The sequence below is a fragment of the Balaenoptera physalus genome (genome assembly GCF_965194825.1).
Source record: "Balaenoptera physalus genome assembly, chromosome: 14".
NCBI classification, from domain to species: domain Eukaryota; kingdom Metazoa; phylum Chordata; class Mammalia; order Artiodactyla; family Balaenopteridae; genus Balaenoptera; species Balaenoptera physalus.
Genome location: NC_138893.1, coordinates 15,885,484 through 15,913,287, shown reverse-complemented (window position 1 = coordinate 15,913,287; position 27,804 = coordinate 15,885,484). Strand labels below are relative to the sequence as shown.

The 27,804-nt window shown below is 38.7% G+C and overlaps 1 protein-coding gene across 1 annotated transcript in view; it reads right to left on the bottom strand.

Annotated features, from left to right (window-relative positions):
- Positions 1-285: 285 nt before the first annotated feature.
- Positions 286-27,804, bottom strand: part of NUP133 (nucleoporin 133) — a 54,281-nt gene continuing 26,762 nt past the window's right edge. The window contains exons 15-26 of the mRNA XM_082424994.1: positions 25,963-26,187; positions 22,654-22,776; positions 21,979-22,078; positions 20,816-21,067; positions 20,044-20,177; positions 17,756-17,914; positions 11,881-12,016; positions 10,183-10,301; positions 8,563-8,643; positions 7,747-7,811; positions 6,365-6,453; positions 286-1,317 (exon numbers count right to left, since the gene is read on the bottom strand). Of these exons, the coding sequence (XP_082281120.1) occupies positions 1,181-1,317; positions 6,365-6,453; positions 7,747-7,811; positions 8,563-8,643; positions 10,183-10,301; positions 11,881-12,016; positions 17,756-17,914; positions 20,044-20,177; positions 20,816-21,067; positions 21,979-22,078; positions 22,654-22,776; positions 25,963-26,187 (1,620 nt within the window). The 3' untranslated portion in view covers positions 286-1,180. The remainder of the gene's footprint in view (positions 1,318-6,364; positions 6,454-7,746; positions 7,812-8,562; positions 8,644-10,182; positions 10,302-11,880; positions 12,017-17,755; positions 17,915-20,043; positions 20,178-20,815; positions 21,068-21,978; positions 22,079-22,653; positions 22,777-25,962; positions 26,188-27,804) is intronic.

Here is a 27,804-nt window from a genome sequence, read left to right as displayed (position 1 = left end):
TTCAGGATATTCCTAACTGCGACGCACGCTGTCCCAGCACCCGTGTTGCAGACAGAGGCCGGGCTGCCCATTTCCTTCCTCTGGTGACTGCCGACAGCAGCTCCTCCAAGAACCCATCCTTCCACACACGCTCAGAGGCGGGATCTGAAGCCTGCAGGGGACAGGGCGCGAGAGCTGCACTTCGTGAAGCCGGGAACCGGACCCTCTTCACCATATTTAACTCCTGACCTTTTCAGCTGTTGGAGCAAGTTGTTTAGTGAGGATTCAACTGGGCCAAAGCCTGAATATGCCAGCAACTCCGTCTTTATTTAAAGCCCAACAAAAACTGAGTGACAACATTGGTCAGGACAAACCTTTGAGACAACTACTTTTCAGTTAAATCAGTCGCCATATTAAGAAAACCTATAAAGGTTTCTAGCATTACACACACCTTAGATTAGCTAGACAGACTGTGGTAAAGATGGAATTCAGTGTAAATCATCCTGAAAATGCATAAACCTGACTGAATCCCCACACTGACAGGTTATAACCTATTATATGGTAACTTATAGATAGATTAGAAAGCCACATAAATATGTTTTATTCACCAAAATACTTTTATTAATACTCTATTATTTATGTAGACAAATCTGACATTTTTCCCAATGAAGTAATCAGTTATCAAGCTCACAATGAATTAGGCCCACTTTGTCTTTTAGTTTCATAAGTTAGCAAATTTTGACATTTATCCCACTAGATATTTTCCCCCAGACCTAACCAAAATAGATACCGAATATTCCAGACACTGTCCAGTACATAACATCCAGAGTTACAGCAATTTCAGAGACAACTTAGTGCAATCTTGCCATTTTTAGAGTTATAGAAGCTGAAGCCTAGAAGTGATCCGTGCATACACGTAGCCAGAACCAGGACCCTGGATGGAGTGAGATAAAAAGGAAGGGTAGCAAGTATGAAAACCACAGATAAACTTCAGATGGAAAAGAAGAAGAAAAAAATATCATGTAACCGAAAACTAAAACTACAGTCATACAACTATTTTGTAGTAGCTTCCAAATAAAGTATAAAAAATTCAGAAATACATGTTATAAAACTGTACAAACTTCTAGATGTTTAAGGTCTAAAATTTTTATAAGGACACACTCAGACAAATTTTCAGGAACAATGACCATTTTTAGCAAAATCACATTTGTCCCTGGACATAGTATTCATAATTAGCTTTTAAAACAAACTCAAAGTAAGGATTGGACTTCAAACTTCCCAACTGGTCTGCTTGCAGCAGGTCCTTCACCTCTGGCAGGTACTCACTGAGCTGAATGCCTATAAACACAAACACAGAACGTTTTTTTTTTTTTTCACATAAGTCTCAAATGAATTGAGATGACTGATGATAAAAACACCTGTGCTTCTATTTAAAATATAATGTCACTCTGCTCTTGGGAAATACTCTGTTCTAAATTCCTTCCCATCTGCCAAGCATACTCGCAGGCCTGAGAATATGACATTCTTTACTTAGCAGGGGCTGCGTGACTGTTCTTCCCCCTAGTGGTCCAAACAGCCACTCTATTTAAAGTCTTTAATACAATCTGAAATACTTTCATTTTTCTCCACAGCTTAAGCCATTCCTTCAGTGTGGAAGTTTTAAACTAATAATCACTTGAAGATAAGTATTTCAAGCCCAAGCAAACAGCATTCTAAGCAGCTATACAGTGAGAGGTAGAAGGTATCCGTGAAAGATGGCTTATAATCCAGCTGTAAAATTTGAAAGACAGGAATCTGAATTACTAAGGAAGGCAAGTTATACCATGTCTTCTTAAAAGGCGTTCAGACATTTACCTGTCCCCCAGATCAAAGATCCACTGTTTTGCTTGGGTGGGTGGTCTTCCCACACTCTAGAGATGCTTCACTGCAGAGGTGCTTATTTGAGAACAGGTTTTTAATGTTTTTTTCCTGGGGTGATTGGTCTGCTTAATTTATTATTATTATTATTATTATTATTATTATTATTATTATTTTATGTATGTATGTATGTATGTATGTATGTATGGCTGTGTTGGGTCTTAGTTCCTGTGCGAGGGCTTTCTCCAGTTGCGGCAAGCAGGGGCCACTCACTCTTCATCGCAGTGGTCTGCTTAATTTTTTAAAAATTATTTTCTAGAGTCAACTTTGGTAATATGTATTTTCCTTGAAGTTGATCAACTTTATTTTGTATTTCAAGTTTACTTAATTGTTTAAAAATTTAAACAAAAGAAAACAAGTATTTCAAACAATATTCTCCTATTCAGGAAAATAATTTAGTAGAAACACGGCCGTGAAAGCTGTCTACAGTGTCGCCAAACGTATTACAGCTTCTCTCTACGACTGGAGAGGGGAAGAACCATGTCCTCATCAGTCAGTCCTCTACTGAGCTGGAAAGCCAATGAGCATCTGTGTAGTCACAAAACAGTATGTATGATTTTTCTCATTTGATAAATAAAGAGAACTGGAGGAAACATTTTAAATTAATAAGGCAATATTTTATAGTTTGTTACATTATCGTAAGGTTCTCAAAATCAAATACTGTTTATTTTTAATACCATCTAAGTGCCTAGCACCATGTTTGATACTTAATTATTATACAATAAAAAAATCTCGGGGCTTCCCTGGTGGCGCAGTGGTTGAGAATCTGCCTGCCAATGCAGGGGACACGGGTTCGAGCCCTGGTCTGGGAAGATCCCACATGCCGCGGAGCAACTGGGCCTGTGGGCCACAACTACTGAGCCTGCGCGTCTGGAGCCTGTGCTCCACAACAAGAGAGGCCGCGATGGTGAGAGGCCCGCGCACCGCGATGAAGAGCGGCCCCCACTTGCCGCAACTGGAGAAAGCCCTCGCACAGAAACGAGGACCCAGCACAGCCAAAAATAAATAAATAGATTAATTAATTAAAAAAAAAAAATCTCATAACAAGTGTTATGAGACTAAAGCTGCAATATTTATATATCATTTATTACAATTAACACACTTTCAATAGAGACTTTTTCTCTGTAAAACAGCATTACACTTGTGAAAATATCACATTAATTTCCTAAAGATTAATTCTCTTAAAAAAAACCATCTTATTTAACTTCTATTTTTATAATGCATGCCTTCTGTTAGACATAATATTTGATGGTTTATTTTTCTTTAGAGCAGGAGTCAAAAAAACTCAAAACGCCTGCAAAGCCCTGGCAGGTACCATGAGGAAGAGGGCCTAGGGGTTCTGGTAAACTTAGGACCAGCGCCCCTTTCAAAGCGGGCAGTGCTCATCAGCTCCAGCTGCCAGCTGCCAGGTAAATATTTCAGTCTGGTGTAGGCAAATCTTTTGACTTTTAAGACAAGTCAGAAAACAAGACTTTTGTAAGAACTCTTCTCAACTATTAAATGCCAGAGACTAATTAGGAAAAATGTTAAACTCCGTGCAATGACATGCATTTTTTTTCTGTATGTATAATGTACTTTAATAACATGTAAAAACTGAAAAGCTCCAGGTGGGTAATTTAAATATATCTGCAGGCTGAATTCATTCCACAGGCTGAAGTGATTGTTGGGCTGCCCAAGTCTATGAAATATAATGTGAAGCTATCTATATCTACCTTCAGAATCTGCCCTTTAAAAACATTTACTCTTGGGCTTCCCTGGTGGCGCAGTGGTTGAGAATCTGCCTGCCAATGCAGGGGACACGGGTTCGAGCCCTGGTCTGGGAAGATCCCACATGCCGCGGAGCAACTGGGCCCGTGAGCCACAATTACTGAGCCTGCGCATCTGGAGCCTGTGCTCCGCAACAGGAGAGGCCGCGATAGTGAGAGGCCCGCGCACCGCGATGAAGAGTGGCCCCCACTTGCTGCAACTAGAGAAAGCCCTCGCACAGAAACGAAGATCCAACACAGCTAAAAATTAAAAAAAAAAAAAAAAAAAAAAAAAGAATCACCCTGTCAAAACAAACTTATGGTTACCAGGCGATGGTGGGGGAGGGATAAATTGGGAGATTGGGATTGACATATACACACTACTATATATTAAATAGATAACTAATAAGAACCTGCTGTACAGCACATGGAACTCTGCTCAGTACTCTGTAATGACCTATATGGGAAAATAATCTAAAAAACAAGAGTGGATATATGTATATGTATAACTGATTCAGTTTGCTGTACACCTGAAACTAACACAACATTGTAAACCAACTATACTTCAATAAAAATTAAAAAGAAAAAAAAAAAAAAAAAAAAGAATCACCCTGTCGACTGAAAGCAAGCGTAGAACCTAAAAGTTGAGAATTATGTTTTAAAAAAAAAAAAAAAAAAATTTACTCTTGTACATGGAAGCCATATTATTAAAAAGGTTCCAAAAATAAATGTCTTTGGCTTGGTTTTATTATATATGTATAATATTATAAATGTATGTTATTAATATATATTATATGTATTATATATTATATCATTACATATTATAATTTATATATAATAGTTTCCACTTGTTTTTGTCCTTTGGTCAAAATTTAATAATTCTTTTTGTAAAATTATAGGTTTCTATTTCTGGTTTTCATCTATGATTTATAATCTAAAAATAGCAAAAACTGAAAAGTGAACTTTAAATAGCACCAAATACTTAATTAGCCACAATTCGGTTCAGTGGCACCTTTACAAGAACTAACTTCATGGAAAGCATCAGATTTGGGTCCGAATGAATCTCTTCAACAGCACAGAGAAATCAACCATATCCAGTTATTTCTTCAATTCCAAATCTAGAAAAGAGAAAGCCTAGTAGATATATTTTAACTCTGTCTGAATTTCAAGTATTTTTAAGCAAAAGATATTTTCTTTTGCTATACCCCTTCATTATTTAATTTTTTATTTTTATTTTTTTGACAATGAAAAGGCTTAATTCCCTTTGTGTTATTTATTCATCTTTGAGAAGAAAAGCATTCAGTAAATCTACTGTCAATGCGGGGTAGTCAAGTATTCATTTTTCCTAAGTAAACATCCAGGTCAATGCTGAGGTCGACAGCTCTATCCAGAGCGAACTTCCGGCATGTAAACACCGAGGGTTTGCTGCTCCTTCACCTCAGCATATTGGCTGGTATGGTGAGCTCCACAGTGCTTCTCTGAGGCCCCCGTCATTTCGGTTAAGCCAGTGATTCTCAAGCAGAGGACTGCAGAGTGGAATCTATTACAGAAGAACTGGGGCTATGAATCTGTAAAATAATTCTAGGCATTCAAAGAACAAATGTTTGTTGGGTAGCTACTATGTACCAGGCACTGGGCCGGGCATGTCTTATGTAGATTAAATAATGTGTCTTGCAGATATATGTACAGAAATTTCTGAATGTGTGTAAATGTCAGCATCATGAATAAAATCCACATCCATTTAGAAGGGCTGTTGAATTTACTGTAGTTTTTTGTCATTGTGTACTTTTTTCCAGCTGGTATTAAAGAGAGTGTCCTTATATCTGAAAAGACTGGTAAACACTAGGTTAGCCTATTTTGCACACTGCCTGGATTATCATCATATATTTTGATTTAATAATTCTACAACAAATGAGCCACACTTGTCTTTATGTATAAAATGTGGAAAATCTCTCACCTCTAGTCTTTCTCCATATATTAAGCTCCAGTTATATTAAAGTAAAAGTTAAGTACCCTCTAATTCATCTTCTCCCTTCATAATAAACATTTAACCATAAACGCTTCTTTACTTACTTGCACCTCGATCAGCAAATGGAATTTTGCTGTCTTAGGTACAAAACATATACGAAACATACTCCCTTCCTGTCTCCTTTTATTTTGTTCTTTTTTTTTTTTTTTTTTGACGTGGACCATTTTTAAAGTCTTTATTGAATTTGTTACAATATTGCTTCTGTCTTATGTTGTGGTTTTTTGGCCCTGAAGCATGTGGGATCTTAGCTCCCCAACCAGGGATTGAACCCGCACCCCCTGCGTTGGAAGGCGAAGTCTTAACCACTGGACCGCCAGGGAAGTCCCTTATTTTGTTCTTAAAACTAATTTTATAGTATTAATGTCCAAAATGGATTGATAAAACAGTTTGTAGCTTGCTCTCAAGCATGGTATGGCCAGTTCAGTACGGGATATACCAAAAAAGTCACATTTTAGGTTTTCAATCTTCACAAGAGTTAAGTGGCCAAGCAGATGGCAACTCCACCATGACACAGCTCCTCAACGTGTAGGGGAGGAAAGAGCCCTCCCTTTATTTTAAACAAATTTCTCTAATTCTAAGTATGATACCGTTTAATTTTAACCCCCTGGCATTTGACACCTAGGCAAATCCCCATTATTCTAAGATTCTAAAACTGAGGAGTGACACTAATTTCCAACATGAACAAACCACTTACCGTCTTTTAAAAGTTTCTGTAAGATTTTCACAAATATACTGTCTTTAGATACTTCAATTGGATCATCTTTACCATCTGAACTGGACCAGCTAGAAAACAAAATCACTGTGAGGAGAAAATGAAACTGTGGCCATAATCTGAAACAAATGACTTGTTTGCTATTGTGGATTTGTTTTGATGTTTGTAGGGGGTGAAGAATCTTGAGTTTTGTGATACTGTTGAAAACTATTTAAATAAAGGAGCTTTAAATGTTGGATATACCCAGAGTTTCTCTATTAGATATGAGATGCTATACTCAGGTAGCTATTCGCCCAGTATAACCAGCATGTATTCGATGTCAAAACCAAGTAGTGAGGTATCTTTCCCAAGAAAATTCTATAAGTAACAACCTAGTAACGACCCCAAAGTATGACCCTTCAGAGCACAGGCGATAGTTAAAAAATGTTATATTCTGTTTCTCATAAAAGTAAAATGGCAACTAGTGTCTGGTGTGACCTAAAAAGTTTTCTTTATCTAGTTGAGATTATCTACTACTGAAATACAAATCCACAGAACCACTGCTTTGCAGTAATCAATGGCTATATCCCTCATGATACCTTGAAGTGTTTAATCAGGAAGCCAAGACAAGGAATTCCAGTCAAATGACATAATACATTTTTTATGATTGGGAAGGAGAACCCAACAGGCAGAGCTAGATGCTTCAGAGGATGACCTCCAAGACCAAATTTGACAACAATTTTAACTATCTGGGAGTGATTAGAGGAAGAAATGCTTTAGTAAAAATAGTTCCACTGCAAGTTCTCAAAGCCACAGCAAAAAGGAAAACTGAGTAGGGAAGGCTTTTAGCACTCAAGTCATGCTCTCTTTAAAATTCTTTCCCTGGGGAAAATCCATCTCTACAGCTGATTATTCTGTCTCTCTTTGCCACTGAATCTTAACACCACCGTTCCAGTGGACAGAAATCCTCCTCTGCAGGGAGGTTACAGTGAAAAAGACGTCGCAATAACTTAGAAGAGGGTACTGATTCTCAAACTGTACTAACTTCTTATTTAAAAAAAAAAAAAATGTAGCCTCAAGTCTTTCTTGGCAGAACTGGCCCAACTTCTGTGAAAATAAGGAACATACACATTTCTGTGCAAACTGACAGTGTAAAATTTAAAATCAAAAGTAGAGAATTATAATACCAGTGGTCCCAAGTCCTTAAGCTATTCCTTAATTATTGAATTAAAAAAATTAGGATTGCTAATGAAACCATTAACATTTTTATAATACACATTACAATACAATTAGGTTACAAAACGATTTGATGTGTATGGTATCATAACCTCCCTAAAGAGTCCTTTTCCAAAACAATGTCTTATATTCACACTATGGGAACTTACTTATCTCTCTGAAGAGCTTTGCAAAGGATTTCCAGTTTTAGATCATTTATATTTATATCTTCCTCCTTCACAGCAAAACAAAAAAATCCTCATTAAGTCCTGATTTTAAAAAATACATGCTTAAATTTGAGTTATATCAACTCCTAATTCTGCATAAATATTATTATGCTTTAATTTATAATTTTAAAAAATTTCCCTTTCTTTGGGACGTTAATACTACTCAGAAGAGTAAAACTATTAAGAACTTTGTGTGAATTTGTTTCCGATTATTCTGAGACAATCTGATTTTATCAAGAAGCTTGAGAGAGTCAAGATTTTAAACAGAGTAACATAAAAGCCCACATATTATTGTCTTTATAATCTACCAAACTACTTTCAATTTGCAGGGCCGACTACTTACCCTACAGAATTATCATTATAATCTTTTTATTCAAAGAAGGCTGAGAAACAGCTTCTCTTAGGGTGAATACTATGAAGAATAAATTGACAAGCAGCATATCAGTTTGAGAAACTAACAACGACTCAATAAATGAAAGAGAAAAAATATGTCAGGACCTTGAAAAGCAACATTTTTTATTTGTGCAGGGAAAAAGACACCTGGAAATGTGTGAGAATTATCAAGAGGTGAGATCTCTTGACAGCTTTTCTAAAGAGCTATACGTATTCCAAGAGTTATGGGTAGCTGAACCAGAAAGTCTTTAATTTTAATTTTTTGAGTCTTTTAAAATTAAGACATTTTCAAGATGTACTCAGTTCTACAGAAAACCATACACAAACTGTGATCCTTGCCTGAGATCATCAAGTGATTTTACTCACCTCATCAATATACTCAAGCAAGTCCAAAGCTTTCTTGAAATCATACTCGTTAGCTCTTCTGTTTTCTTCACAGATATACAGCTATGGCAAGTTAAAACAAGGTAGAGAATTAATTTAACTCATCATATAACCAAGACTGGAGAGATTTACAGAGAAGTCATCACGTCTGTAGGGATCTTTATAGCAAAGAACAGCAACACGTTTGGAAATTATACTCCATCTACCTCACAGCAAACTGTCTTTTAAAACACACCTATGTTCTTTCACAGTAACTAACTTGTATAACTTGGTATATATACTTTTAAAATGCCAGTAAATTTATATTCATAAGTTCAAGATAGTATACATTTCAGTACTCTTTCGAGCATGCTCTGTAATAAACAGCTGCCCTTGCATTTTTAAAGCTGGCTATAATGCTTTTGAAATGTTGCCCTTTCAATAGTTATAAAAATTGAGACCTATGAGAAAGCATGCAGTTGGTCTACAGTTTACTTAAGAGATAACAAAACACACCAACATGTTACCAATGGTTATCCCTGGTTGGTTAGATCACAGCTGACTATATGATTATAAATGTCCCGTAATTTTATAATCAGAAAAATGCTTGCCTTATTAACAATATCAATTTGAATTTTTCCTATCTTCTTTTTCCAAAAACTATTTATAACAAATTTCATTTTAAAATACTGCACATAATCCTTTAACAGCAAAGACAATACTCAAACCATTTCAGAAGAAAAGCTATCTACTTGTTGTCATTGTCTTACAACACTTGAAAACAATATTTTATTTCACTGTTTCTGAACCTTTTTTCCCCACAATGTTAACATCCCTGAAATTGGAATGTAGTATTACAATTGATTCAGTATCAAGGTAAAGTTGGACAACTTTTTCCTTCTTACCAATACATAAAATAATGGTGAGTCTTAGAGGCAACAGCCCTTTAGATTTTTAAATTAAATGTGCTCTATCAGGAGAGGCTGCTGTGAGCTCAACGATAGGAAATCTGTTACTAATAATGACTAAAGTACTGAAGTTTTTGAATTGTCTGCTTTCTTAGTAACATAATTAGGGCAATGCAAGGTGATCCTATGACACCGCTTTTGCATTTGAAATGCTTTCTTGAAAGGAAAAGAGAGAAGCAGAATTAAGGCTATTAAGTGTGCACAGCAACAAAATTACCTTATCTGGGTTGCAGCCCCTAATCTAGCTATGTCCTCAGGAATGTGCTATGTTGCAGAGAAAAATGGTGACGATGGCACTTAGAGGCTATGCAAATCCAGTTCCTAAAACCATTTTTTTTGAAGAGCCTGAACTATTTCTCATGGTACATATCTGTCCTGTACTAGAAAAGCACAATGGAAGTAATTTCTTCCGGTCGCCTGGATAAGCGTCTTGAGGAACAGGCAGAGAGCTATGGGGGGCAGAGGCTGACCCACCGCTTTCTGCTAACTGGCACCCTGCTCCTAAGCAGCTTCTGACACCTGACTCCAGGGGAAAGCGACCAGGAAAATAGGAAATGGAAAGGTGACTCCTCTGAGGAACTGTACTACGTGGTCCAGGAAACACTGAGGTTGTTCTGAGACTAAGAAACGGTGCAGGGATTTGAAAAGCACATACGCCAATGAGCTGCGGTGCAGTCAGTACCGGCATCGCACTGAGACTCAGCTGTTTCTCGCCCAGCAGCTGTTCAGGCAGGGTCTCCTGGTGCAGCAGAAAGCGCTCCTGCTCAGCCATTTCTAGAAGGCAACACAGGAGGAGGGGTGAACATTCACTTTTGCTCTGTCATAAACAAATCTGAATTTAAAAAGAAAAGGAACAGCTCTAAAGGTAATCCCATCACTATTCAGTGATCCTAGAATGTTATTAATTCTGCTTATTCTTGATTCCTAATTATGTTACAAATATTCAGGGTTTGATCCAAGTCATATGGATTATCACAACAAGCAGAAATATTAGGAGGGGAGAGAAAAGCTAAGAAAACAAACCTACCGACTGAAGCGACTGTAGAGCAGACGGATTTCAGAAGCACAAGTCCCCCAGATCTGAGGTCTCTCAGTCCATTTCAAGGTTACTCTGTAAAGTACTACTTTTTACTTTACCAGAGTTTCTAGTATAATTTCATTCACTAAGGGAAATGATCTACTTAAAAGCCACCATGAGTACATGCCAGGAAAAACACAAGCCAGAGGACTGTGCACCAGACCTATTACCCAGCAATGGTTATTTATCGCCATATGATAGGGTGACGGGGCTTTTGATTTGCATAAACTCTCATTACCTGGCTTCACCCATGAGAATGAGCTGGGCTGCAGGAAAAAAGGACGCAGAACTGTTTGCTAACAGCAGTTACAGCAAAATGGAGTGACTAAATCACAGATATGCTCATTCAAATACTGGCATCATTCCACATGATCCCAACCTTGTAAAAATTAAACAAAACTGTTTTGTGCAATTTCCATACCTAAGAAAACAGACTGGGAGGATTAAAAAAGTAACAGTAATTATCTCTAGGGCAGTGGGATTATAGACGATTTACGTTTTTGTTGTTGTTTTTTCTATACTTTACTAATTTCCATAATTAAATTTGTATAACCAATAGAAAGTTATCTCTTAAAAAAATCTACTCCCTTCAATTAGACACACTGTGATGATAGTCTGTAGGAAATTACGAGACCTGAAAATATTCTCATTGTGCTAAGAAAGCAAAAGCTAAGAAGTGATCAAAATGCAAAGTGATGACCAGAAGTGGGGGGGGAACCAGAAATAATAAAGCCATGTGTTAAGATATTTTGATTAACATGATCTAACTCTGGTGGCCAGGTTAAAATACAGCTCCCCTTTCAGACTACCAGCCAGCCTTGCAGAACATATACACACTTCTCTAGAACAAGAGGCACTATTAGCGTTTAAAAATAAAAGAATGAGGAAGAATCTCCCAAACCACCACCTACAGCAGACCACCACTACAGAATTACCACCACCTACAGCAAACCCACTGAGTAAACGTCAAGTTTCTTTGCAGTTGGTTCGTAGCATATGAGTCACTAGGGGTGTAATCAGAGTACTCTGTTCAAGTCATTTGAATTTACTCTTTAGGAATTCTTATTTAAGGCACAAATTACTTTTCCATAGAAAGAGAATCCTAATTATGTAACTGAGTAATTGCCTAAGGACACTGAATAGAAAGCACTCCTCGCAAAGGAGATGGCTCCTGTTTCTAATGGACCCCATTAAATGATAACAAGAGCACATTCTAAGAATACATTGACAGTATGACTGATTTGTATGTCTTCTTGTTCAAATACTGTATTTTACCTTCAATTTTTCCTTGCAGTGTATCTTCTGAAAAGCCTGAAGCTAATGCAGCCAATTTACTCAAGCCAAGAAGGGTTTTTTTCTTTGCAAAGTAACGAGTTTCCATATTTGCCAAACCTAGAAGTGTTGCATGAGCCTACAATAAACAAAATATGAAAACTATGATGAAATCCTGGATACTAATTCAAGTTGAAATAAAGATTAAGTAAAACCCAAACTTGGTTTTTCCCCCCAAGCTATATCAATGAAAGATCAAGTCACTGTTAGCAAGCCTAAAAACACATCAGTACCATACTTTGAGAGTAATTACACATAAAATATCAGCCATCCACACTAATTACTGGGAAAAGAGACATGTATAGAACATTTGCTCTCAGAAGCAAGAAGAACTACAATTCTGCAGCTCGCAGAATGAAAACCACATTCACAGAAAGACAAAATTAAAAGACAAAGTACTATGTCCCAGATGAAGCAACAAGATAAAACCCCAGAAAAACAACTAAATGAAGTGGAGATAGGCAACCTTCCAGAAAAAGAATTCAGAATAATGATAGTGAAGATGATCCAGGACCTCGGAATAAGAATGGAGGCAAAGATCGAGAAGATGCAAGAAATGTTTAACAAAGACCTAGAAGAGTTAAAGAACAAAAACCAGAGATAAATACTACAATAACTGAACTGAAAAATACACTTGAAGGAATCAATAGCAGAGTAACTGAGGCAGAAGAACGGATAAGTGACCTGGAAGACAGAACGGTGGGAATCACTGCCATGGAGCAGAATAAAGAAAAAAGAATGAAAAGAAATGAAGACAGCCTAAGAGACCTCTGGGACAACATTAAACACACCAACATTCGCATTATAGGGGTCCCAGAAGGAGAAGAGAGAGAGAAAGGACCCGAGAAAATATCTGAAGAGATTATAGTCGAAAACTTCCCTAACAGGGGAAAGGAAATAGCCACCCAAGTCCTAGAAGTGCAGAGAGTCCCAGGCAGGATAAATCCAAGGAGAAACACACCGAGACACAGTAATCAAATTGACAAAAACTAAAGACAAAGAAAAATTATTAAAAGCAACAATGGAAAAATGACAAATAACATACAAGGGAACTCCCATAAGGCTAACAGCTGACTACTCAGCAGAAACTCTGTAAGCCAGAAGGGAGTGGTACGATATATTTAAAGTGATGAAAGGAAAGAACCTACAACCAAGAATACTCTACCCAGCAAGGACTTCATTCAGATTTGACAGAGAAATCAAAAGCTTTATGGACAAGCAAAAGGTAAGAGAATTCAGCACCACCAGACCAGCACTACAACAAATGCTAAAGGAACTTCTCTAAGCAGGAAATACAAGAGAAGAAAAGGACCTACAAAAACAAACCCAAAACAATTCAGAAAATGGTAATAGGAACATATATATCGATAGTTACCTTAAACGTGAATGGACTAAATGCTCCAACCAAAAGACACAGGTTTGCTGAATGTATACAAAAACAAGACCCATATATATACTGTCCACAAAAGACCCACTTCAGACCTAGGGACACATACAGACTGAAAGTGGGGGGATGGAAAAAGATATTCCATGCAAATGTAAATTAAAAGAAAGCTGGAATAGCAATACTCATATCAGATAAAGTAGACTTTAAAATAAAGAATGTTACAAGAGACAAGGAAGGACACTACATAATGATCAAGGGATCAATCCAAGAAGAAGGTGTAACAATTATAAATATATATGCACCCAACATAGGAGCACCTCAATACATAAGGCAACTGCTAACAGCTATAAAAGAGGAAATCAACAGTAACACAATAATAGTGGGGGACTTTAACACCTCACTTACACCAATGGACAGATCATCCAAAATGAAAATAAATAAGGAAACAAGTTTTAAATGACACAACAGACCAGATAGATTTAATTGATATTTACAGGACATTCCATCCAAACACAGCAGATTACACTTTCTTCTCAAGTGCACACGGAACATTCTCCAAGATAGATCACATCTTGGGTCACAAATCAAGCCTCGGTAAATTTAAGGAAATTGAAATCATATCAAACATCTTTCCCAACCACAATGCTATGAGATTAGAAATCGATTACAGGGAAAAAAACGTAAAACACACAAACACATGGAGGCTATACAATACATTACTAAATAACCAAGAGATTACTGAAGAAATCAAAGAGGAAATCGAAAAATACCTAGAGACAAATGACAATGAAAACACGACGACCCAAAACCTATGGGATGCAGCGAAAACAGTTCTAAGAGGGAGGTTTATAGCAATACAATCCTACCTCAAGAAACAAGAAAAATCTCTAATGAACAATTTAACCTTACACCTAAAGGAACTAGAGAAAGAAGAAGAAGAAAAAAAAGTTAGTAGAAGGAAAGAAATCACAAAGATCAGAGAGGAAATAAATAAAATAGAAACAAAGAAAACAATAGCAACGATCAATAAAACTAAAAGCTGGTTCTTTGAGAAGATAAACAAAATTGATAAACCTTTAGCTAGACTCATCAAGAAAAAGAAGGAGAGGACTCAAATCAATAAAATTAGAAATGAAAGAGGAGAAGTTACAACAGACACTGCAGAAATACAAAGCATCCTAAGAGACTACTACAAGCAATGCTATGCCAATAAAATGGACAACCTGGAAGAAATGGACAAATGTTTAGAAAGGTATAAGCTTCCAAGACTGAACCAGGAAGAAATAGAAAATATGAACAGACCAATCAGAAGTAATGAAATTGAAAGTGTGATTAAAACTCTTCCAACAAACAAAAGTCTAGGACCAGATGGCTTCACAGGTGAATTCTATCAAACATTTAGAGATGAGCTAACGCCCATCCTTCTCAAACTCTTCCCAAAAATTGCAGAGAAAGGAACACTCCCAAACTCATTCTATAAGGCCACAATCACCCTGATACCAAAACCAGAGAAAGATACTACAAAACCAGAAAATTACAGACCAATATCACTGATGAATATAGATGCAAAAATCCTCAACAAAATACTAGCAAACAGAATCCAACAACACATTAAAAGGATCATACATCATGACCAAGTGGCATTTATCCCAGGGATGCAAGGATTCTTCAATATATGCAAATCAATCAGTGTGATACACCATATTAACAAATTGAAGAATAAAAACCGTATGATCATCTCAGTAGATGCAGAAAAAGCTCTTGACAAAATTCAACACCATTTATGATAAAAACTCTCCAGAAAGCGGGCATAGAGGGAATCTACCTTAACGGCCACGTACGACAAACCCACAGCAAACATCATTCTCAATGTGAAAAACTGAAAGCATTTCCTCTAAGATCAGGAACAAGACAAGGATGTCCACTCTTGCCACTACTATTCAACATAGTTTTGAAAGTCCTAGTCACGGCAGTCAGAGAAAAAAAGAAATAAAAGAATACAAATTGGAAGAGAAGAAGTAAAACTGTCACTGTTTGCAGATGTCATGATACTATAAATAGAAAATCTTAAAGATGCCATCAGAAAACTACTAGAGCTCATCAATGAATTTGGTAAAGTTGCAGGATACAAAATTAACGCACAGAAATCACTTGCATTCCTATACGCTAAGTATGAAAGATCAGAAAGAGAAATTAAGGAAACAATCCCACTTCAACAAAAAGAATAAAACACCTAGGAATAAACCTACCTAGGAGGTAAAAGATCTATACTCAGAAAACTATAAGACACTGATGAAAGAAATCAAAGATGACACAAACAGATGGAGAGATATACATGTTCTTGGACTGGAAGAATCAACATTGTGAAAATGACTATACTACCCAAAGCAATCTACAGATTCAGTGCAATCCCTATCAAATTACTAATGGCATTTTTCACAGAACTAGAACTAAAAATCTTAAAATTTGTATGGAGACACAGAAGAGCCCGAATAGCTAAAACATTCTTGAGGGAAAAAAATGGAACTGGAGGAATCAGACTCCCTGACTTCAGACTATACTACAAAGCTACAGTAATCAGGACAATATGGTACTGGCACAAAAACAGTAATATAGATCAATGGAACAGGATAGAAAGTCCAGAAATAAACCCATGCTCCTGTGGTCAACTAATCTATGACAAAGGAGGCAAGGATATACAATGGAGAAAAGACAGTCTCTTCAATAAGTGGTGCTGGGAAAACTGGACAGCTACATGTAAAGGAATGAAATTAGAACACTCCCTAACACCATACACAAAAATAAACTCAAAATGGATTAGAGACCTAAATGTAAGCCCGGACACTATAAAATTCTTAGAGGAAAACATAGGAAGAACAGTTTTTGACATAAATCACAGCAAGATCTTTTTTGACCCACCTCCTAGAGTCATGGAAATAAAAACAAATGGGACCTAATGAAACTTAAAAGCTTTTGCACAGCAAAGGAAACTATAAACAAGACGAAAAGACAAGTGTCAGAATGGGAGAAAATATTTGCAAATGAATCAACGGACAAAGGATTAACCTCCAAAATATATAAACAGCTCATGCAGCTCAATACCAAAAAAACAAAAACCCAATCAAAAAATGGGCAGAAGACCTAAATAGACATTTCTCCGAAGGAGACATACAGATGGCCAAGAGGCACATGAAAAGCTGCTCAACACCGCTAATTAGAGAAATGCAAATCAAAACTACATTGAGGTACCACCTCATACCGGTTAGAATGGGCATCATCAGAAAATCTACAAAGAACAAATGCTGGAGAGGGTGTGGAGAAAAGGGAACCCTCTTGCACTGTTGGTGGGAATGTAAATTGATACAGCCACTATGGAGAACAGTATGGAGGTTCCCTAAAAAACTAAAAATAGAACTACTATATGACCCAGCAATCCCACTACTGGGCATATACCCAGAGAAAACCATAATTCAAAAAGACACATGCACCCCATTGTTCACTGCAGCACTATTTACAATAGCCAGGTCATGGAAGCAACCTAAATGTCCATCAACAGACGAATGGAAAAAAAAGATATGGTACATATATATGATGGAATATTACTCAGCCATAAAAAGGAACGAAATTAGGTCATTTGTAGAGACGTGGATGGACCTAGATATGGTCATACAGAGTGAAGTCAGAAAGAGAAAAACAAATATCGTATATTAACGCATATATGTGGAATCTAGAAAAATGGTACAGATGAACTGGTTTGCAAGGCAGACACAGACACACATGTAGAGAACAAACGTATGGACACCAAAGGGGGAAAGTGGGGGGTAGGGAGTGGGGGGTGGGATGAACTGGGAGATTAGGATTGACATATATACATTAACATGTATAAAATAGATAACTAGTAAGAACCTGCTGTATAGCACAGGGAACTCCACTTTGCTGTAAAGAAGAAACTAACACAACGTTGTAAAACAACTATACCCCAATTAAAGAAAAAAAAGGGCTGTAACAGGAGCCTAGCCAAAAAAACCAAAAAAAAACCCAACATTTGCTCTCACGTCAACACCCTGTCAAGGACAAACTTTAATTCATGTACACTTTTTACTGATAATTTGAACATTTTTATTACAAGAAAATACTCATTACAAAAAAAGGCCAATAACTGCTAATTACGTGTTAAAGTTTTTGTGATTTATTTTACTGTAATAACAGTTGAATCACAATAGGCTTCATTTTTTTTTTTTTTTACTGAGATATAACAAGTAATGGCAATACCATCATAAATGAAAAATACTTTTATCAAATTATGTGAGAGAATAGGAGATACACATTTTTTAAAAATCCATAAGTTGTATTTAACTACAAAAAACTAAACTAGTTAAAACTAAACAAAAAATTGCCTAAATCTGCTCCATATAACTGAATCCTTCTTACCTTTTCTAACTCTTGGCTATTAATTTCGTGTAACCAGCTGAGATGTTCATGAGCTTGCAAAAAATTGGCCAACTGTCCGTGCTGAGAAATAGGCTGAGATAATAATTTGCCTCGCTTTCCTTTCTCCAGATACCAACGGAAGAGAAAGTCTGAAAAATTCTATAAAGAACAAAGCCAAGAATTCAATAATATATAGTAATACAGTTTTTAAAAATACATTTCTGATAATAAAGTATTAAATTTCTCCCAAAGGTCTTAGACTCCAGAATAGAAATCCAGTTTTAAACACTCATTTCCTGCATTGTAGGGTCCTCAAATCACCTCATTTAACAAATGAGGACATTCAGATTCAGAAAGGGGATCTTGCTCAGGGTCACACAGATGTGCGCTGTCCAATAATATGGCAGTCACTGGTCACATGTAGCTGTTTAAACTTAATCTAAAATGTAAAATTCAGTTCCTCAGAGACACCAGTCACATTTCAAGTACTTGAAGGCCATCTGTGGTCAGAGACTCCATTTGGGACAGCACATATGAGCAAGATCTCCATTACCACAGAAAGTTCTACTGGACAGTACTGAGACGCTTTCCTTCCAGAATGAAAGGTTCTCAGGGGCAGAACTGGGTGCCACGTGTCCATGTGGGCTGGCACAATAAATCAGGATCTAGAGAGGCACATCCAGTTTCCCCACAGGACGTTTGCTGGATGCTGGGGTGGTGTGAGAGGCTGGGCTGGAAAGGAAGACAAAAGTGTCCTGCAGTCTCACAGTACTTAAGAGAGATTTCCACTAAAGGGGGAATTCTGCAAGGAACACACCAGCCCCATAAGACATCTGAAACCAGAAATGAATGAATGTAACGGAAGCTGCAGTCAAGCCCTGACCCACCTCTATTCTTGATGAATTGAGTGATCTGCCTCTCATCTTACCTGCCTCCCAGGGGAAAGAACAGCATTGATTTCCGTCTTTACGGTTCTTTTATACACAATGTCGAAAATACAATTTAAAAAATTGCAAGGGACTTCCCCGGTGGTCCAGTGGGTAAGACTCCGTGCTCCCAATGCAGGGGGCCCAGGTTCAATCCCTGGTCGGGGAACTAGATCCCACATGCATGCCACAACTAAGAGTCCGCATGCCGCAACTAAGAAAAAAGGATCCTGCATACCGCAACGAAGATCCCACGTGCCTCAACTAAGACCCGGCACAGCCAAAAGAAAAATAAATAAATATTTTTTTAAAAATTGTAAGACATAAGAAGCAGAAAAATATGAATATGCAGGCAGCAGAAGCAGACCTAAGAATGATCACTTTGGAATTAGCACAAAAGGACTTAAAATAACTAGTAAACATATTAAAGAAAATAAAAGGAACAAAGCACAAAAGGATGGAAAATGTCAACAGAGAATAAGAATCCTTAAAAAGAATAAAAATTATGATGGGCACAAAGTACATACTTCAGCACTATTGTGAAATACGAGATAAGCCATGTCCAGCAATCAGGTACTGATCGAGTAAGTTACATCCAGTCCATGAAATACCGTAACACCATGAAAAATGTGGTTGTGTAATATTTAATGATATGGACAAATGTCTGTTATGTATTAAGTGAAATAAGCAGTTAACAAAACATGTTTGGTAGAGTAAAAAGACTAGAAGAATACAAACCAAATGTTAAAAAGGGTTCTCTCTGGGTGGTAGAATTATGAACGATTTTTTTATCTTCTTTTTTGTTTATAGTGGTTTCCTGAATTTTATACAATGTTACCTTTATAGTAAGAAAAAAACTCAGTTTTTACATAAAGATCAACTGACTGAATAGACTGGCTTTAAGGAACAACTTAAATTTACCTGAATAGTGTCACAATGCGAACTTTAAAAAAAAATAGTAAGCGTAAAAAAACAAAAACAAAAACGGGAAGCATGTCAAAGAAGGAAAACAAGAATCTTAGGTGTACGGAAATCTGAGCTCTCTAAAAGTAGCATCCCATGCTACTCAAGTTCTCAAACTTTAGAACTCTAGCAATATCCGTATCCCTAAGTACTTTTAATTATAACTGAAAATATAAGAATAGAAATAAAAGTCTTAACATATTTTTCAAAGGTTAAAGAATCCGTCAGTAATATTTATATATAAAGAATTGTCTACCTATTTACAAAGAAACATAATGTACAAATTAGTATCTGGTAATCTGCAAAAAGACTGTACCATCTTCCAAAAACCCCAAGTAAGATTTGAAATGGTAAAGCCTTCTTACAGGATCCACTGCCTACACCCCCAGGGTTCGTTACCTGATCAGCAAACTGTGTCATGTAGCGCTGCAGTCTGGTCTGGTTGTCAGTCTGCTCACACATTTGTACTAAGATATCAAAGTCACAGTATTTTTCTGCTAACGAAGCAGCCCATGGGTACTGGCCTAGTGTGACTATGGACATGAGAACAGATGGAAAAAAATCCTGTTAGCGAAAACTTAGTATGTAATAAGAAAAATATTCCTTGAAATTTTACCTTTATTCATATTATATACTAAAAATAATTAATAGAAACCTTTCCGGTTACTGGCATTTAGTTTCATAATCCATATAAACTCATTAAAGATGTAAATTCAGTCCCTCGCCTCATCACTGCCCACCTAAGATGCTACTCCCTTCCTTCACGTAGCAAGACAAGCTACTTCTCTGAATCCTGGCTGTGACCGTCTCGTGTCCTCCGCTGAAGAGCCGTACCACCTCTCCCGACCCTGGAACGACCCTTGTCTGCTCTACCCTGCGGTCTAGCTGCTCCTGTGAGGGTCTGAGATGGTAAGCAGTCTCCACATGCTGTTAGTTTATTCATTTTTAAATCATCTTTAACACCATCTAGGACAACTGTTACCTGGTAAGTAATGACGAGGCTGAATAAATGAACACAGAAAGCTGTACCTAGGAAAGCTGTGCTTTAAGCTCTGAGCTACAGCTGGGTTAACGACACTATACTGCATAACACGTTGCATGAATGATTTGGCTCCTACATCCGTTCTGCAGACTCAAGACCCACAGCCCTCACTAAATATCAGGCACTTACGAAGCGGAGATAAGAGATCTGATCTTTTCTGCAGGTATTCCATTTCCAGATTGTTATATCTTTCTTGATCACTGGATCTGTCCACAGACTTGAGCTGAGAAACATAACCATCCAGGAAGCAATCAATCAGGGCTACCAGCTGCTCTGTCAGAATGTTTCGGAGGTTGCTGTCTGCCTGAGGATAAACCATTTTCAGGACAATCCCATGCTGGCGCACTATTGCTGTTCGGATGCCGGCAGGACCACTCGTTGCTGTAAAATCACACAATATGACAAGTAAGGATTCTATAATGGCTACGGGAAAGACCAACTGCCTAAAAATTATATCCCGTCAGCCTTGATGGATGGAAAAAGAAATCAAACAGGAGGTCAGCTGATACTTCTCTATGTCCTGCTCAAACCCATCTTCTCTATGAGGACGGCCTCAGCAAAGCCAGGTAAACATGATTCTTCTTCCTTCTAAATTCCTTTAATGCTACTCCACTTACTTCCTTGTATCAAATCAACAAAAAATACAGTCAGTACATCCAGGGCCTGCTGCTATGAATAACTATACGTACTAAAACCTAGTAGGGGCTTCCCTGGTGGTGCAGTGGTTGAAAGTCTGCCTGCTAATGCAGGGGACACGGGTTCGAGCCCTGGTCTGGGAGGATCCCACATACCGCGGAGCAACTAGGCCCGTGAGCCACAACTACTGAGCCTGCGCGTCTGGAGCCTGTGCTCCGCAACAAGAGAGGCCGCGATAATGAGAGGCCCGCGCACCGCGATGAAGAGTGGCCCCTGCTTGCTGCAACTAGAGAAAGCCCTCGCACAGAAACGAAGACCCAACACAGCCAAAAATAAATAAATAATTTAAAAAAAAAAAAAAAGAAAGAAAAAAAGAATTTAAAAAAAAAAAAAAAAAAAAACAAAAACCTAGTAGATGCGTGAGTACCAGTTTAAAAAAATGAGTTACAGAGAGATCTACAAATTATTCCAAGGCGATAAAGCGATTTTCATAAGAACTACTCATTTTGGAGATGGCACTTATGTTATTTTTCATTTCACTTACAAACTTGCACTAGGAGGACGATATGGCTTCCGAAAATAACAGACCATTAGAAATATATTTTGAACAACTGCTAATGAATCAGTATATTTGGGCTCAGTGCTTGCAATCTCACCTGTCCATGGAATATACTCAGGTTCTTTTTCTAGTGGCTCTTCTCTTCTGTACAAGGAGCTTCTATTTTGTCGATAGTGACTAGCAGCTTGCAGCATGTCCTGGAAAATGAAATGTGTTATCACATGCAGGAAGCGAGGGATCCCGGGATCTCTAAGATACTCTGAAACATCAAGTCTATTATTACAAAAAATTACTCGGCACAGGCCTGTAGGACTACTTTTTGATTCTTTCTGCATTTGAAATTTGTTTTACTCTACAGTTTAACTTCAATTTTAGAAAACTATGATAACTGAACTAGGAAAACCATTACTATGAAGTCCATGAGCTAAAATTAAATGAAACATTTTAATCAATAATATAAGTAGTGAGCTTTTGTGTAATTAAAAAGCGGACAGTTACAGTAACATTAATACATTTGCAATGACATACATGTCCTTCTCCAAATAAAAGGTTTATTCTACCAAATAGAAACTTTTAACATGCACAAGGCAAACACTCAAATGTATATTAACTGACTGATAAAATGACTGAGGTTTTCCTAACTTTTTGGAATTAACAAATGGCTAAACCATTATGGATTACTGGTGATGCAAAGTAGGAGTATGGAGACCACTTTCTCCTCTATCCACAGTCTGGGCTTTGATTTGCTGGTATCTTCACTGCGCGTTTGTACCTTGAGAATACTGTTCACACTGATCACCACCTCCGCCCATTCGACTGATTCCAAGGACGTGTCCTTCAGGACTTGCTCCTCGTGCTCCAGTAAACACTCACAGATGGTATCCACCTGGGACACCTGAGGGAGGACAGAGACGGCACCTACTAGCAACAGAAACCATACTGATGGGTGACAATTACAGCTGCCTGGAATCGACTCAGCAGGCTTTCCTCACTAAGTCACACCCTCTGCTCAGTAGTCAAAGGGACGGTCAGTGATGAAAACAAATTCAAAAACCAAGAAAAGTGAGAATCTCCTAACTTTAAAAGGTAGAGAGCCCAAATAACTGAGTCTGATAAACAAGCAAATTCTGGATTGGTAGCCGGTAGATTTTTTATTTAAATATCAAGTAACTGAAATATTTGTTTATTATAGCTATGAGGGCTCAATGCCACCTTTAAATAGTACTAGGCTACAAATGATGTCACATAACAATGCGAGACCCCAAAGTAATGAATTAAACGAATGAACTAATGGATTAAAATAGTTATCCAACCAATGAACTTGCTTATTTCTTTCTTTGAAGAACTTCTTTTCTTTAGGCATAATAGAAATGTTTGTAGAACAGCAGTAGCTACATAGAAACTAACTAAATACATAACTTGTAACTGTTCTATTTTTTGTCATTAATTAAAACATGACGGTAACTGTGCAAAAATGTTAAGCACTGAAACACTTGTTTCCAGTTTCAGCCCACAGTTAAGCTTTTCCCCCTTTATTTATCAAGTGGATATTTACTTGGCATTTAGACTTTGCATAGCATTGAACACTCAGAGATAAGAAGAAATGGAAATTAGATTTGCTGCCCTCAAGGAGCTTACATACTAGTTGAAGGAACAATTCATAAACACATGCACAGTGGAGCCCAAACAAAATCACTCTTCTTCCTTTAGTATTTCTGATGTCAGCCAAAGGCATCCTAACAGCCCTAGCAAGAAACCTCTGGCACTTTGAATCTGTAAGAATTTTTTACACTGTTAATGTGAAAAAGATAATGAAAGCATATGTGATATAAAAGGCAGGAAATAATATAAAAGCAAATAAAATGCCAAGACACTTGCTAGACAGCCTTACCACGTGAGTGACATGTTCAGTGGTTTCAAACATTGCTCACAAGCTGTACCAACACTATTGAGGGCCTGTTCTGAAGCAGTTAACTCGCTTTACAGAGCCCCAGGAGTTGCGGGGGCTCCTTCCAGACTGGCGACAGGTGGAGGGTGAACCCTCAAGCAGAGTCTGTATTATTTTACCTTCTATCCAGGGCTGTGAGATCGCATCTCCTCTACACAGCCCACCAATCAGAGCCTGACTTGGGTTAACCAGCTCTTCTCTTAAAATGCATACCTGTTTGTAATGTAATTTACCACTCCCAAGTGGATGGACACAGGTAAAAAGAAAAAAAAAATGGATACATATTTTTTCGCTAAACACATGCATACCCTCTTCAGCTCTCTCTTTTTATTATGGTTATGCCATGTGGGGGGACCTTTAGAACTTCACCCAAAGGAAGCTCAAGACCAGTAAATGTAAAGAGAAATTAAGATAAATGGTGATGTAAACAGTCTTAAACATTACTATCTTCCATATGGAGCATTCTTTTGAGGAACCAATCACATTTTTAGTTTTTTTTTTTTTTTTCCCTATCATATTCCTACAGTGCTACTCATGAATTATGTATTCATCCAATTGATAATTTCCAGACCCTTTTTTTTTCCCAGTTAATTGGAAAAATGTACTTATACTTAATTAACTAGTATGCTTTACACTTTGATCCAAAGCAGAAAAAGGAACCAGGCTCTTGCTCAATTCGTCATTAATAATTAAAAAAGAAAAACAAAAACTTTATCATGTAAAATTATGTATGAATAAAGACAAAAAAGGACACAAAAATGACAACAGTTTGGTTAGATCATGAAATTTGCATGACTTGTCTCTCTTTTTTTTCATTCAGATTTCAGGTATACTTGATTAAAAAACAAAATAAAACAGAAAAGTGCTTTGCCTTACATTCCCTAGAAAAAAAGCCCAAATGCATAAAAATGAGGCCTTCTTCAAACTAAATACATTTATGGAGTCAACAGAACTGAACATAGTTCAGTGTCTTATTTTTGGTTGCAGTACATCAAATATTCAGAGTAGAAGAGACCCTTGGCACAGGCTGTTAGATGCTAGATGACAGCCAGACTGCACGAGGAAGGAGATAAAATTAGAGGCACCAGACAGAAAAGTTTCCCAAATGCAAAAAACAATCCCAAGTCCCACAGAGCTGGGGGAAGAGCGAGCACTGCTTCTAAACTCAGACAATGCCACAGAGGGAGAAGGAGCAGCCCTAGTGAAGGGCTACAGACTCCTGAAGCGACTGACTAGCACCCCCAAAACAGCCTGCTGAACGGCGGCTCAGAGCCAGGGTCTCAGCTGGGTCAACCGGCCCCTGGGTCCTGGCGTCAACACCTGTAAAGGGAGACGGGAAAGTCAGCCCTGCCTTTCATGAGGCTGTGAGGTGTCACTCAGGTACCAGAGCTGTGTGCTCTGACCAGCGTCCGGCTGCCACCAGCTGGCCAGCACCTTCATCTTTTCTCCCTCCCAAGTTTACAGCAGGTTTTTCTTTTCCTCTGAAAATAAATCTGACTTTAAAAGTGAGGTGTAGAGCAGGATCCCAGCGGGCAGCTGAGGAGAGTTTAGTGAAGGGACTGTTTACAAAGATGTGGGCGGGAGTCAGGGGACCAAGGCGGGATGGTGCAGCCCCGGGCTAGCAAGACGGGGAGCCACGATTAGGTCCAGGCCTGAAGGGGCACTGGGACACAGCAGTCGCTGGAGGGGCGGAGAGGGCGGCCTGAGAGGAGCCTGGTCGGACAGCAGGCACAGCAAACAGGTGGAAGCAGCAAGGAAGGAAGCTGGGGACGACAGCTCCAAGCTCTGACCTGATGGTGCTGCACCTTCATCAGAACAACAGAAGCCGGGGGGCAGGGGAGCCCACCACGGAGATGCCCTCCGGGGCAGAGTCAAGACGTGGTGTGGAGAAACACAAGGAAAACATCCAGATGTGATAGGGAAGACTTTGTAGTCATCTTTACAAGCCCTAACTTACAGGGAAAGCGATAAATGAGTGATACTTTTGAGGGATAATTTACCCAGAAAACATGGAGTCCAATTTAAAACTTCAAGGAGCTCTTTTGTCCTCAATCCTTTCCTCGCCGGAGGCCCGTTCCGTAAATGGCACGGCGCTCCAGAGCCGCACTAAGGGGAGGACGGGTCTCATCTCACCTCTCTGAAGAAGACGTCTGCGGGGGTCAGGTTGCATGGGATGTCGCAGTCCCTCTTGTTTAAAGCCATCAGTATCGCTGTGTTCACAAGGTCGGAAAGCCTCGAGTGGTGGTTCTTGAGGACGATGGCGGCGGCCAGCTTCTCGGCGTGTTCACAGAGCAGCAGCCGTGTGGCCATCGGCAGCCCTCTCACTGGAAAAGTGCCGAGACGTCCAAACAAGCCGACCTTGTGACAAGACGAACACATTTTCTTAGAAAGCATTCACAGTAACATACAGGAGAACGCAGTCACATTTCCACCAGCAGCTCACTGGGTACAGAGATGCTGGCCCCATCCTCCCCCAGAAAGACCTCAGTCTATTGGTTTTTGGGGCTGTTCCTAACACACACACACACACACACACACACACACACACACACACACACTCTCTCTCTCTCTCTCTCTCTCTCTCTTCAGCCAGGGCCATTTACACCTGTAAGAAAGTACAGACATTCCTGTTCTAAGATTAGGGTCAACTACTGTTGTCTCTACCTATCTTATTCCTCAAATTATTGTTTATGGTTATCAAAATCATAAAATTGTTCTTTTCTAGCTACATTGATCAGCTCCCCTAGACTCCAGACCTTCAGAACTAGAAATTCAGCAGCCTCCATCTTCCAGAACCCTAAAGCCATGGGGGGGGGGGGGTCTCTGACCCTTTGCATCAGCTGCCTCTGATTTGCTTGATGCCCATTTCTGGCTTGAGGAGAAGAGTTTTATATTCAGAATTATTTCCTTAGATACAAGTATCCAGTTGTACATTTTTCCTGATTATTAACGTAAACCTTTCAATGACATAAGCTCTAAATATTAAAGGAAATATAAAGGCACAGGCAGACTGGGATTTTTAGATCTGGCTAGACATTCCCTCGCAACGGACGCTGCTGCCAAGAGCTGTGTGACTTCCACGAGGGTCTGAGGCCCAGGGAGGCTGTGCCAAGAGATGCCGCAACGGCTCCAACTCCATGGCTCCCCCAACCCTTCGCACCCCCCTCCCCCATAACTTAGCGTCCCCGCAGTGTGGCATGTGAGGGCCACGGACTACTCCCACCCCAACACGCACACCCTTCTGCAACGTGACCTTGCCACTCCTCCCATCAAGAGGCACAATCAATTTCCCAATCCCTTTTATCTGGCCTGGCCTTGTGACTTGCTTCGACCAACGTCGCTTTGGTAAAAGTGATAACATGTGACGTCTGAAGCCTACAGCTTCTAAGTTCATCCCCTTGAAGCGCCGCCTGGAGACCACAGGAGGCCAGTCCAGCCTAGAGGAGGATGAGACTAAGTGGGGGAGAACCAAGAGGCCCCAGCGGACGGAGGCACCGACTGCCAGTCAGACGAGAGACACCTGGGGACCTGCCAGCTCAGCCCACCCCAAATGCAGTTCAAGGAGAGGGCCCGGGGAAATCAGCAAAGAACTGCCCTGCTAACCCACAGTTGTTTTAACCCACCACATCCTGGGGATTTGTTATGTATTAAGAGTTAACTGATAACACTTGACAATTACATCAGGAGAAAACATGTTTTTTCCCCATTGATCTGTAGCCCACCTAAAACACTAAGAAAAGACTCAATGAACAAATAAAGTTCTCTTGCCCAGACAGTAAGAGCAGACTGGAGCCAGATCGTGCATTAAAACTGAAGCAGAATGAGGTATTAGAAACAACCAAGGTATTTCTGGAATCCTCTAGAACCACACTGTCCAATAAGGTAGCCACTATCCAGCAAAGTGGTGACTTTAAGTTAATTAAATTTAAATTTAGTAAACTTCAGTTCCTCAGCTGCAGCAACAATTTCAAGTGT